This window comes from Lissotriton vulgaris, chromosome 7, assembly GCF_964263255.1.
Source record: "Lissotriton vulgaris chromosome 7, aLisVul1.2, whole genome shotgun sequence".
Lineage (NCBI taxonomy): Eukaryota > Metazoa > Chordata > Amphibia > Caudata > Salamandridae > Lissotriton > Lissotriton vulgaris.
The window spans coordinates 834,476,918-834,489,087 of NC_141695.1; the positions used below are offsets into that span (position 1 = coordinate 834,476,918).

The 12,170-nt window shown below is 46.5% G+C and overlaps 1 protein-coding gene across 1 annotated transcript in view; it reads right to left on the reverse strand.

The window, feature by feature from the left end:
* Nucleotides 1-12,170, reverse strand: part of LOC147702505 (guanine nucleotide-binding protein G(o) subunit alpha-like) — a 1,070,398-nt gene that overhangs the window by 815,375 nt on the left and 242,853 nt on the right. Inside the window, exon 3 of the mRNA XM_086931175.1 lies at nt 9,897-9,989. Coding sequence (XP_086787301.1) covers nt 9,897-9,989 — 93 coding nt within the window. The remainder of the gene's footprint in view (nt 1-9,896; nt 9,990-12,170) is intronic.

The following is a 12,170-nucleotide window of genomic DNA, read 5'->3' on the forward strand; positions in this document are numbered from 1 at the left end:
GGACCATTCAGTCCCTCCCAATATGACTATTGATGAGTATCCCCTGGAAGAGAAACTATATTCCTTCCTTTCAATATCTCACAACTTACGAGTGCACCTCAACCACATCCTGTGCTCCTCAGCAATTATCCCCATGACTCAAAATACGGATTACGTAGGCAGGGCCATATCTGACCATGACACGCATCTCCAGTCCCTCAGATGGCAACCCCCTTCTACCTCCGGTTCCTACATGGAGGTTACCATACGATTGCGTAGAAGACCCAGTATTCCGCCATGAACAAGAGGACAGCATTCAAGGCGATTTCTCAACAAACGCCCACACTGCATCCTCCAGGACGCTGGAATTAGACGCGTTTAAGGTGGTCATTTGAGGGGTATGTACTAGACATATAGCGGGGGTTCGCCAGACATTAGATCGTCATTTACAGGAGACAGAAGGCAGGTTAGCGGCCCTAACCAAAGACTTGGATGCTAGAAAGGCATCACCAGCCCAAGTCGATGAAGCAAAGATGTCATACCAAGAAGCGTTAGCAGATCTACGTTGATATAACTTTAAGGAATATGCAGCAAGAACACATCGAGGGGGACCAGGCGGGAAGCACTATTGGCCTGGTTGGTACGACAGGACATGGACATTCGGTCAATTACAGCACTACGTAGCCCAAGAGGGGACATAGCCCTCTCATTGGCTTGCATCCTGCAGCTCCTCCACGACTATTATGCTCAGATATACGGGAGCCCCGGACAGGACTGCCAGGAGCAGGTAGACCATTTCCTCACCCCTTGGTCAACCCTGAAATCCAGGCAACTGAAAGGTTCTCCAGAAACACTGATCACATCGACAGATGTGAAGCACGCGATCCAAGCAATGGCACGTAACAAGGCCCCAGGCCTAGATGGCCTGCCCCAAGAATAGTATATCACATTCTCTGCACAACTGGTGCCTCGGTTGGAGGAAATGTATAGAGGGGTGGTAAAAGGGGGAGACCTCCGAGGGTCGCTATGAGAATTCCTCTTGGTATCATTCCTAAAACCTGACAGGGACCCCACACTACCGACCTCATATCGGGCAATTACACATTCGTCAGACTGTAAAATTCTGGTAAATCGATTCGCTCAGGTTATTCCAACACTAATACACCAAGACCAGTGTGGGTTTGCGCCGGGTAGGAATACCTCCCAAAAATATCCGCGGGCTTTTCCATGTTCAGGATCAGGTGCAGGGTTGCTTCCGCCACGCGGTGTGCTAGATCTGGAGAAGGCCATATCTTTTCTCAGCCCTTCAACACACAAGAGTAGGCCCCAGACAACTAGCATACACAAGGCTACTGTACACAAACCTCACATCCCGAATACGCCTGGGCCACTACATCACAGCACCTTTCTAAGTGAAACGAGGCACGAGACAGGAGTGCCCACTCTCCCCCTACCTTTTTAGGTCTAGGCTGGCGTGGGCTGCGCACATGCGCAATCTCGCTGGCGAGATTTAACGATTTAGAGGGCTTTCAGTAAAGGGCTTTAAGCTCCGCCCCTCTTTCCCATTGGCCGGCATCATCGTTTATGCTAAACGGTGGCCAGCCATTGGGAAAGAGTTTTTAGTGACGTGGACTTTTCTCTTTTACAGCCGGCCCACTTGGACGGGCTTGTCTGCCTTCCTTCAGCCATGAAAGGTTTCTTATCTTTATGGGGCTTTGTGATTGTATTAGTCTCTGCTTTATTTTCCCACACTTACTGGACATGCATGTACTCGAGAATTGTTATGCTTTAACTGTACTTACAATGCATGTTGTGAACATGTTATTTGAGATGTGGCCCGGGAGTGCTCACTCACTCTGTGGCTTCCGAATGCCACTGTTGGCCAGTGGCTGACTGAAAGCACAGGATGATGGCGTAGCAGTGTGAGCACCTGCATGTTCCTGCAATAAACTTCAAATACGAACTTCACTTGCCTCGGATTACTTTTATCTCTGTATTACAGTGAGTGTCATGTCCTGCAGGTAAAATGCCCCCCAAATTAAAGAGGCAGTTGAGAGAACGTGATAGATTGCATGAGCACCTGGGCGCCCTGCCCTTTCTTTAAAAAGTGATTCTCCAAACGAACTTGAGAAGACCGGCCAGTTGCCCAATTGGAAAAAATTACACTTACCGTACAAACCTTGCTTTCTCTGCTCCAGGGCTTCTAATTAGCAGGTAACCTAGACCAACAAATACAAATCGGTTAAGGCCCCGTCCACCGCTCTTTTAAACGACGGCGTCTTGAGCCACAGTTCTTTGGTGCAAGAACGTGCTTTTTGCGGCTTCACGTGCCACTGCTAGCAGGTCGTTGGGAACGTTCAGAGTGAGAGAATCTTGGGTCCCATTCCCCAAATACTCCCACATAACGCCAGGGTCGTTAGTCAGGATCCCATGGCGTCTCTTTTCAAGGTATGGCCGGAGCCCGCACGTAATGGAGACGGTAGTGTTGGTTTACTGTGTGGGCAACCGTTTGCGCTCTCACGGTGTTAACAGGCAGGGGTGCCATATGAAAAGTGCAGTTTGCTGTATTCGCATCCATGCCCCCCTAAGCTTCGATATGGTTGGGGCAACCATGGGAGACAAGGACTGGACACTCTAGGAAACCGTCCATTCAGTCTGGATACATAAGAGAAACAAACTATGTTTGGCAGGGAAATGTGTCTATAAAAGTAGACTCGGTGAGGGTCAGCATACCCCAAAAGAGAATGTGTTTTACTCTGGTCTATAAACCAGGCCAAATGTCATTTTCATGGCCACCGCATCTCCTGCTCATGGAAGCATACTGAAAGCGTCGCTTCCGGGAATAAATTATCCTCCGGCTCTCTGCCTCCTTTTCATCACAGAACTCCCTATGTCTTAGCAGACCAGTTTCCTCTCCCTTCCCTCAAGTGCTGTGATATGATTAATCGGAAGTCATGTCCCTGATCCAAAGTTTTTACCCGAAAGACAGAAACAACTTAATACTAGAGGCAAACTCAGCCCTGCAACACCGATTCGTAGTGCTGAATTCTAAGCTCTCTCCAACTCGCCCTTATCTGGATTCAGCCGAAGACCGAGGAAAAAATAACTCCAAGCACACATGGCACCACCCCCTGGTCGACGCACACAATGTTAGCATGTCAGAGGTACAACCGCAGTACACATAAGGGCTGCATGTAATCACACCCAAACAATACCAAACACACAAACGTATATGTCTGCGGTGGGCATTAATGTGGACGACCACCCTTGCCATGCGGGGGACGGTAGTGTTAACAAGCATTAAAAATGCAATAGGTCTTGCCTTTCATTAAGTTAAAGCCATTTGCTTTGCTATACAATACCATTAGCAAAGCAAATGGCTTCAACTTAATCAAAGGCGAGGTCTATTGCATTTTCAATGTTTTTTCCTCAACAAGGGAGACCATGGCAATCCGTCTACACCAGGAGGTGGCGACCTGGAAATCCCACTGGCAGGCATTACCCACAGCATATCCATATTTGCAGAGGGCCTGTTGCTAAATGTGCTGGATGGGACTATGAACCTGCACCCTTAAGCGGCTTCAGCCGGGTTGCAAGTAAACTGGGCGAAATCCACCATTTACCCCTTGAACCCAGATATCCTGCCACGGGAGGTACAGATAGGAGACATCAAACTCACCTGGAGAAACCAGATGCCTAGGTGTCTGACTATCACACCCCAATCGACCTATATGGAGGCAACCATCGTAAGGCCTCAGTAGGGTTCTGGAAGACTCCGCCCTTGGCCCCAGGTTAGTAAAATAGCAGTTACCACTTTGCTAACATACCAGTCATCCCTCCCAGCTCTTTTCTGGGAATTAGACTCCCTGCTTAGCTCTCTTATATGGTGCAACGGCTGACGCAGAGTGGCCCTCACAAAGATGCAGCTACCGATAGACCAAGGGGGGATGAGGGATCAATCCTTTGAGGCTTATTTTCTGGCAGCACAACTCCAGTGGCTATGCCGGTGGACAGCAGGCTCCACCTGGAGGAAACCTGTTTGGAAACCGGTACTTTACAGACACTGGCGATTCGCCGCTTACTACCAGGGACCCGACCCAGCGCGACATACCGCATGCAGGTAGCTACACCCCCCTGTTACCCTGGGCCGGTCTAACCCGGGGAAGAGAATACTACACAGCTCAAATCTTACAGACCTGGACGGACCACTTGTTCCTCAAGTTGGAGACCCTGTTTGCAGACTGCCAACTCCTCCCATTTGTTCGTTTGGCAGAGGAGAGTGGCCTCCCAAGAGGAAAGTTCCTCCTCCACAGCAGTACACATGGGCCCTAGGCGCCACTTAATTACTTGGTTATATAAAGCCCTATGGAGATTTACGGCCATATCACTAAATCCACTGAGACATAACTGGGAGGAGGAGTTTGAGCGGCCACTACATGATAAGGAACAGGAACAGGTCCCAAACTACCCAAAGAAATTCTCTCGTAACGCACAATTCAAAAACATTAATTTTTTTTATTCTACATCGTGCATACCTAACACCAGCACGCCTACAGGGATTGTTCCTATGCCCGCGCTGCAACATCCCCAACGCAACATTTCAACACAAGTTCTGGAACTGCCCCACTCTGGCATCATACTGGAACACAGTGCACAACACGGTATACGAGGTCATGGAGCTCACAACCATAAATACATGGGAGGCCTGCGCACTGGGGGTGTTCCACCGCCAGAAGCAACTCAAAACCCAAACGCAATTTGCATCTCTAGATATATTGCTAGTAAAGCGAGGGTATTGCCATGCTTTGGTGGGTCCCAATAGCAGCCTGGATAGGCGCGGTCAGCAAAAGGGGCACAGCAGAGTAACATACCATCAAACAGGAAGAGATACGACACCACATCTCCACAGAATGGACAGAACTCCTTCAACACTTTCGACAAAATGCGAAAGATACCCTACCATGCCACTACCCACTAACGCCCTCAGGGGGACCCAACCAGGCTCCTTCTACAGAGACCCCCACGGAATCGTCAACCTTATAGACCACCCTACGCACAGCGAAAAAGAAAAAGCCCCCCCCCCCCGCCCGACAGCCTTCACAGGGACAGAGTTATCATGAACAATAACTGACCAATTAAACCCCATACCAAAGCCACCAGAGACAAAAGCCATCCACCCATAAACACTGCCCCTTCCTAACCACTTCATACGACAGGAAGGGGAACATTCCACATAAGGCGAGAAAACGTTTATAACTATACAAATTGCCACTACCAAACTAGTAACGTACATCTACACTCATAAAAGCACAGCTATTGGAATTAAAAATGTAATTTTTGCTGAAAGATGCCATGTGATGAAAGTGTATCAAATAAAATGAAAAAACCCAATAAAATTGTTTAAAAAAAAAAAACAGGGAAGGTTGATCTGGCAGCTGCAAAAAAAGCAGAGATGGCCAACACATATACTTGTCCGTGCGTAGAGGAAGGCTTTACCAGGCTAACAACACCACAAACACACACTTCGGACAAGGGTGCAGAAAAAGGGTCAACATGCTTTGCAGTGCACCAAGCCACAAATGTATCCCGACGGCAGGTACATACAGTCTTTGTAGAGGGACTTTGGGAATATTTTAAGGTAAGGAATCTGCGGCTAGAAGTCTCTATCAGATACATACACTAGACAAACGAGTCCCTCATTTCTTCAAAATAAAATGCAAGCTATCAAGAAGTTCATGAAGTGCAAGAAATTCAGGTCTCAAAAAGTATTCTGGCCAATGAGTATGTTACTTTGGAAGAGGTATTAAAGGTAGGAACACATCAATCAGACACCCAACAAACAGGATCGCACCAGAGAAGCGAGAAATCAAAGTCCCAAGTTAAGAATCCCCCCCCACCCCCCCGCCACCCACCTCATGCATGACTTCATGTCTTCAAACCGTGGCACCTCAGCCGTACAGAGAAGAATGCCAAACAGATGCATTAATTTACTGTTAAGTACAACCGCTAGTTCAATAAGCGCCTGTAGTCCTTTTTCATTCTCCTGCCACCCGCCCTCATAGGAGTTGCAGACCCCATACCACAGTTGAAGCTGATCGGAATAACATTGCAAAGTCCAGAGTGTGAATCAGTGGGAGCATGTGTGTGTGTATGGCCAACAGGAGACCACCCCAGCCATACCCTATTCATTAGAGTGAGTCAGGATACCAAAACTGTTACGTTTTCCCTTTGTGGCATATTTTTTATTTATTTCTAAACTAAACTTTAAAACAGCAGGGCCTCAGAATAGACATTTTCACTGACTCCATGAAGAAAAGCAGTGTCACAGAGTGAACAACAGCCAAAGGACGATCCAATTTACAAACACAAAGAGCTCTCAAAGAAGTAATTCATCCCTCATCACTTTAAATGATGCCCCCAGTCAACCATGTTCTGCTTCTGACATGAGGCCTTTAAAATGAAGTTCCTGTTCACCAGAGTTTAGCTACAGACCCACCCTCCAATACACCATTGGGTTGCGGCTGATGAGTCGGGACGCAAAATGGAGATGCAAGAGCAGGTGCGAGGGACCAACCCAAATAGTCAGGCAACCCTGTTACCTTAGGGCAGGAGGGCAGACTGTGACTCTGCACCTGGCTATATGCAAGTTCTTAGGCAGACGTGGAAGTGAGGGCCAATCGGTGTCCATTTTTGCACACTTTGGTTGCAGCCTTTGAGAGGCCTAGAACGTTAGGTTATGTTTTGAGGATTTGTGTACCGTACTTTCAGCCAGGAGGGTATCTTGGCACTGAGCAGGTGTAAGTCCAGCATCGCCTAAGGAAGAAAGATAACTAATGAAACAATCAGGTCTTTAGCTTTTTGTAGAACTCAAGAACCAAAAAGGAGGTTCTGACAGATAATGACAGGTTATCCCACACTTTAGGAGCCATATAGTAGAAAGCCACATCGCCAGAACTGGTTTTGTTTATGCGTGGGATGTGTGCAAGTAGGAGCCCAGCCGAGCGGAGGTGTCTGGATTTTCAGTGAAAGGAAATGCAGTTATTGAGGTTTGCTGGGTCAGTGTTGTGTAGTGCTTGAAAATGTGAGTGAGGAATCAGAACTGTGATTTTTTGTGTATTGGGAGCCAGTGGTGTGATGTGTGATGTGTGTGTGGCATTGGAGAGGAGTTATTCTGGCTGCAGATTTCTGAATGTTTTGCAGTCATTTGGTGAGTTGCTTACTGATCTCGGCTTAAAGGGTGTTTCCGTAGTACAGCTTGCTTGTGAAAAGGGTGTGTTCAATGGGTTTTCGGTTGGCAACTTCTGTCATGCAAGCATTAAACTTATTCAAAGTATTAGCAGTCTTGTCCGAGGGGGAGAGTATAAGTTGAGAGTTGTCGGCGTAGGAAAAGATGTCCATGTTGCGGGTGATGCTTGCCAGTGGGATCATGCATTTGTTGAAGAGGGTCAGACTAAGTAATTGTCTTTACAGTACACCACATATGAGATTGCAACTGTCCGAAGAGTAAGAAGGCAGACTAAGTCCTGCCATCAGAAAAGAGAAGATCCAGCAGAAAACGGGACATGGATTCCAATTTGATGCAAATAATGGATGAGGATGGGGTGTGAAACCAGGTCAAGAACTTCTGAGGTCCAGGAAAATGAGGGCCTCTGTGTCTCACATGTTCAGGATCGTGGAGGTGTGATCTGTGGCTGAGATTAGGGCTGTTTCTGTGCTGTGTTCGGGTCAGAATCCAGACTGTGTATGTCGAGCGGTTGGTGATGGCTGAGGTGATCTGTGAGGCATGTGGTAATGAACTTCTTTATGGCTTTGGGTGGGTATAAAAACAGGGAAATCAGGCAGTAGTTGGGGAGCATTGATGGGTTTGCAGAGGGCTTCGTGAGCAGGAGGGTGAGGACTGTGGCATGCTTCCATGACTCCAGGAAGGTGGCTGATGAAATGGACGATTCAGGATAGGTGTGAATGTTGAGCTGATGGTTTGAAGTCCTTTGGTAAAGGTGTGTTGTGGGCAAGGGTTCAATAGGGCCCTGCTTTGGTGATGACTGCAACATGGTCATAATCGTTTCTTTGGACGAGACAGGGAGACACGTTACAAGATTTGTCGGTTTCAGTTGAGGGTCAAAATTGCTGTACAGGGAGGTTATCTTGGTGCTGTGGCGTGCTTAGCGAGTGATCAGGTGACGAGGAGCATACATGAGAATATGGATTGTTGTGTGGTGAGGTTGCTAGTTGGTGTAACCGTGAGAGTAGGGTGCTGCTAGTGTGGAAGAGGTGAGCAGTAGGTGTGGGAGAGCAAATAAATTTGCAGGCGACACATAACGCTACCTCGGTGTTGTGTGGTGCAGCAGGGCAACAACGTTGAAAGCAGAGGCCAGTATTGAGGGCTTGCTTTTGGCACATTCACCTTTGGTGTGCCTGCTGCTGCTGCCAGTAATTAGGTCCTGTGGGGGGGAAGAGGAGAGCAGAGGGCGGTGTCCCAGGTTGGAAGATGGTTGTACTGGGAGAGTGAAGGAAGAGATAAGGAGCATGCGGTGAGGCAGGATAGAAGAAAGAGCAGGACAATGTTCCTTGAGGGGAAAAGAGCAAAACTGAGCTAAAAGAGCAAAAGTATCAATTAAAGCAAAATCAGAAATGCAAAGACATGCAGAGAAAGATCAAAGTGGCAGACAGAAAGCATTGAGAATAGATCAAACAGAGTAAAAGCGAAAGAAAGAAAATGAGCGAAAGTGTGAAGGCTAGCGAGATCAACAGGAAAGTGGCAATTAGCTAGGGCAGTGAGAAAATGAGTTATAAAATGGCAAAAATACATCAAAATAGATTAGCAATAGACAGAAGCCAGTCACAGAGTATTGCCAAAAGAGTCGAAAGAAGCTAAGAATAAGAACATGCAAAACAAAAGTGAAATGGCAAAAAGTAAATGGCCAGAACAAACCTTAAGGAAACGAGGAGCGAGAGAGAGCAAGAAATAGCGATAGGAAGCACCAAGGAGAGGCAGAAGAAGCAAGGCGGGAGCCTCTAACGCACTGGAACACTGTCCTAAAACGAACAGCCTTGTCAGAGGACCAGGCACAGGTAAGTTCTAGGGGCGCTATGAGGTACCTGCTTAACTTCTGGTCTGCGATGGGGCTGCTCTTAAGTGGATACTGAGGGGGGAAGGAGATCAGGGAGCAGTGGGTGGGGCTATAAGGGGCACAGTAGGTGGGAAGCAGGAAAGCTGAATAGCGCCGAAAGAGGTAAGGAGCGCACTAAGAATCTGGTGGATATGGGTCTCAGAAGTCAAACTCCATCTACAGTACTATATTCAACAGTTGAGATATTTAGAAATAGCCCACCTCAGCCTTGTGCTATACCTCAAAGTCTTTGGTACCCTAACTGTCCTGTTCCTTGCATCCTGGAGGAGCTTGCTTCAGCTTAACGCTCTGAAGAAGAGATCATGGTTACAACCGTACTAGAGCCAAACCATCCATGCCGGAAACAAAAAGAAAACTAGTGTCAGTGTTTCTGGTTCTAGAAGAAGGTAGAGGGGCTCGAGAGGTTAGTGTTGGTCTTTTAACCTTTACCCGAACCTGCACACTCTTGGCATATTCCTTGGCCACATCCGCTGGCTCCCATCATTTACCCTGTTCCCCATGCTCAACAGAATCTGGACCGGCACTTCAATGAGACCTCATGGTTCCATTTATTGCTGGCACCCAATTACTGCAGAAGCCTTGCACTATTTTGGCCAGGCCTAACCTTCGTACTCCCATGGAACCTGTGCCACCCACAGAGAACGTCCTACTTTGACTCTCTTACCACCATCACTTGGTCTGATCTTACCTTGTTCCTTTTGTTTTCCAGAGTGATAGTCAACATCCCATTAATACCAAGCTGCCCCGCCTCCAACCCAGGGATTACCTAAACCCCCTGTCCTTTACCTTGTTTTCACGGTCCGCCAGGTTGATCCTCAGAAGCCCCATCCCATGCAGTACGCATTTCATGGAGCCCAAGAGATTGTCCAGCACAGCAGGCTAGAAAAATGTGAGTAAGATAAATTAGACACTTTTGCAGCTGTAGGGATTAAGAGGAGACAAAGAGAAGGGAGACAATGCTGAGGGAGGTGATGTAGATGAAAGCTAGTGGAAACACTCCATATAAATTGAATGGGCTGGGAGTCAATGTCTAGACAATAAATGGGAAGGAATGCAATGGGTAACCAGGAAAAGACAAAACTACTTAATGCAACAATAGGGGGGAGGGGGAGACTACGGCGAGGTAGGTAATGGGGAGAGAAGGAAGACAATGCAGAACAAGTGCAGCGTTCTACCACATTACTGAGTTTTTCATTTTGTCATGAAAGAATATTGACTTTTAATACACCATTAAGTTAAGTATATATAAACATAGATTTACTATTTTTTATGTAAGTATATATAAACATAGATTTACTAATATATATTACCTACTGGTGGTCGCCAGTAGGTATATATAGTTAGGACCTAGTTACCATAGGAAATTCCTAACATTCTATTGGGAATAACTTTGGCGCAGATTGAGGGATCTGCCTGTAATTTTCCTTAAATTTGCCTCGCTGCGCTCCGCTCCTTCCCTGAAAGTTTCGGGGGGATTAGTCAAGCGGGGGCCGGGAAAAAAGAGGGTCCCAAAACGTGTTTTCCCCATGTTAATTTCCATAGGGACATTCAGACAAGGCTACAGCTCGAACGGCTGAACGGAATTACACCAGATTTGGCAAAATGGTAGGGACTGGTATGCAGCAGTGACTTTTGTATGTTTGTTGTAAATCCCTCCAGTAGTTTTTGAGAAAATTGAATTTGAAATTTTTCAAATGGCATTTTCTATGGGACCTTTAGACAAGACTACAGCCCGAACGGCTGAACGGAATTACACCAAACTTGGCATAATGGTAGGGACAGGTATGCAGTAGTGCCTTTTCTTCATTTTGTGAAAATCCCTCCAGTAGTTGTTGAGAAAATTGAATTTGAGCAAATTATATATCTATATGCGCTCAACATTCTATTGGGAATAACTTTGGCGCCGATTGAGGAATCTGCGTGTAATTATTCAGAATTTTGGCCAGCTCCGCTCCGCTCCTTCCCTGAAAGTTTCGGGGGGATTCGTCAAGCGGAGGCCGAAAGGGGGGTGCCAAAACGTGTTTTCCCCATGTTAATTTCCATAGGGACCTTTAGACACTGCTACAGCCCGAACGGCTGAATGGAATTACACCAAACTTGGCAAAATGGTAGGGCCTGGTATGCACATGTGCCTTTGCTAAGTTTGGTGAAAATCCCTCCAGTAGTTCTTGAGAAAATTGAATTTGAAATTTTTCAAATGGCATTTTCTATGGGACCTTTAGACACGGCTACAGCCCGAACGGCTGAACGGAATTACACCAAACTGGCAAAATGGTAGGGACAGGTATGCAGTAGTGCATTTTCTATATTTGGTGATAATCCCTCCAGTAGTTGTTGAGAAAATTGAATTTGAGCAAATTATATATCTATATGCGGTCACCGTACGCGCACCGTACGCGTACCCTTGCGTGCGCGAGCGAGTTTCTGATTGGCTGGCAGTCGACTGTCAACATTCCAAACTGTCCAAACCAGGAAGTGTTGGCCACCATCTTGTTTTTCAGGAGAACTGAGGCACAAGCGAGCCCAAATCAAGAGTGGAAAACACGAAAAGGGGGCAGGGTAGAGACCCCCAACCCTCTAGCCCTTCTCAGGGGGTCCCAGAAGGACCCCGAAGGGCAAATAAAATGGAAAAAACGGCTGCTCAGGTGGTCCCAGAAGGATAATAACACATATAAACGTTTTCCGCTAATAGAATTAGCATTTACAAAACCTTAGAAATTTATTGAAAAAAAATATAGGTTTCACGCCTGATATAGTTAGGAATTAGCATTTAAAAAACCTTGCAAATTCACTGAAAAAAACCATAGGTTTCAGGCCTTATATAGTTAGGAATTAGCATTTAAAAAATCTTGCAAATTCACTGAAAAAAAACATAGGTTTCAGGCCTTATATAGTATTATAGTTAGGAATTAGCATTTTAAAAACCTTGCAAATTCACTTTAAAAACCATAGGTTTCAGGCCTTATATAGTTAGGAATTAGCATTTAAAAAACCATTGAAATTGCTCCTATATAGTTAGTTGTACTAACTATATTTCGCGCACCCGCAATTCACTGCTGA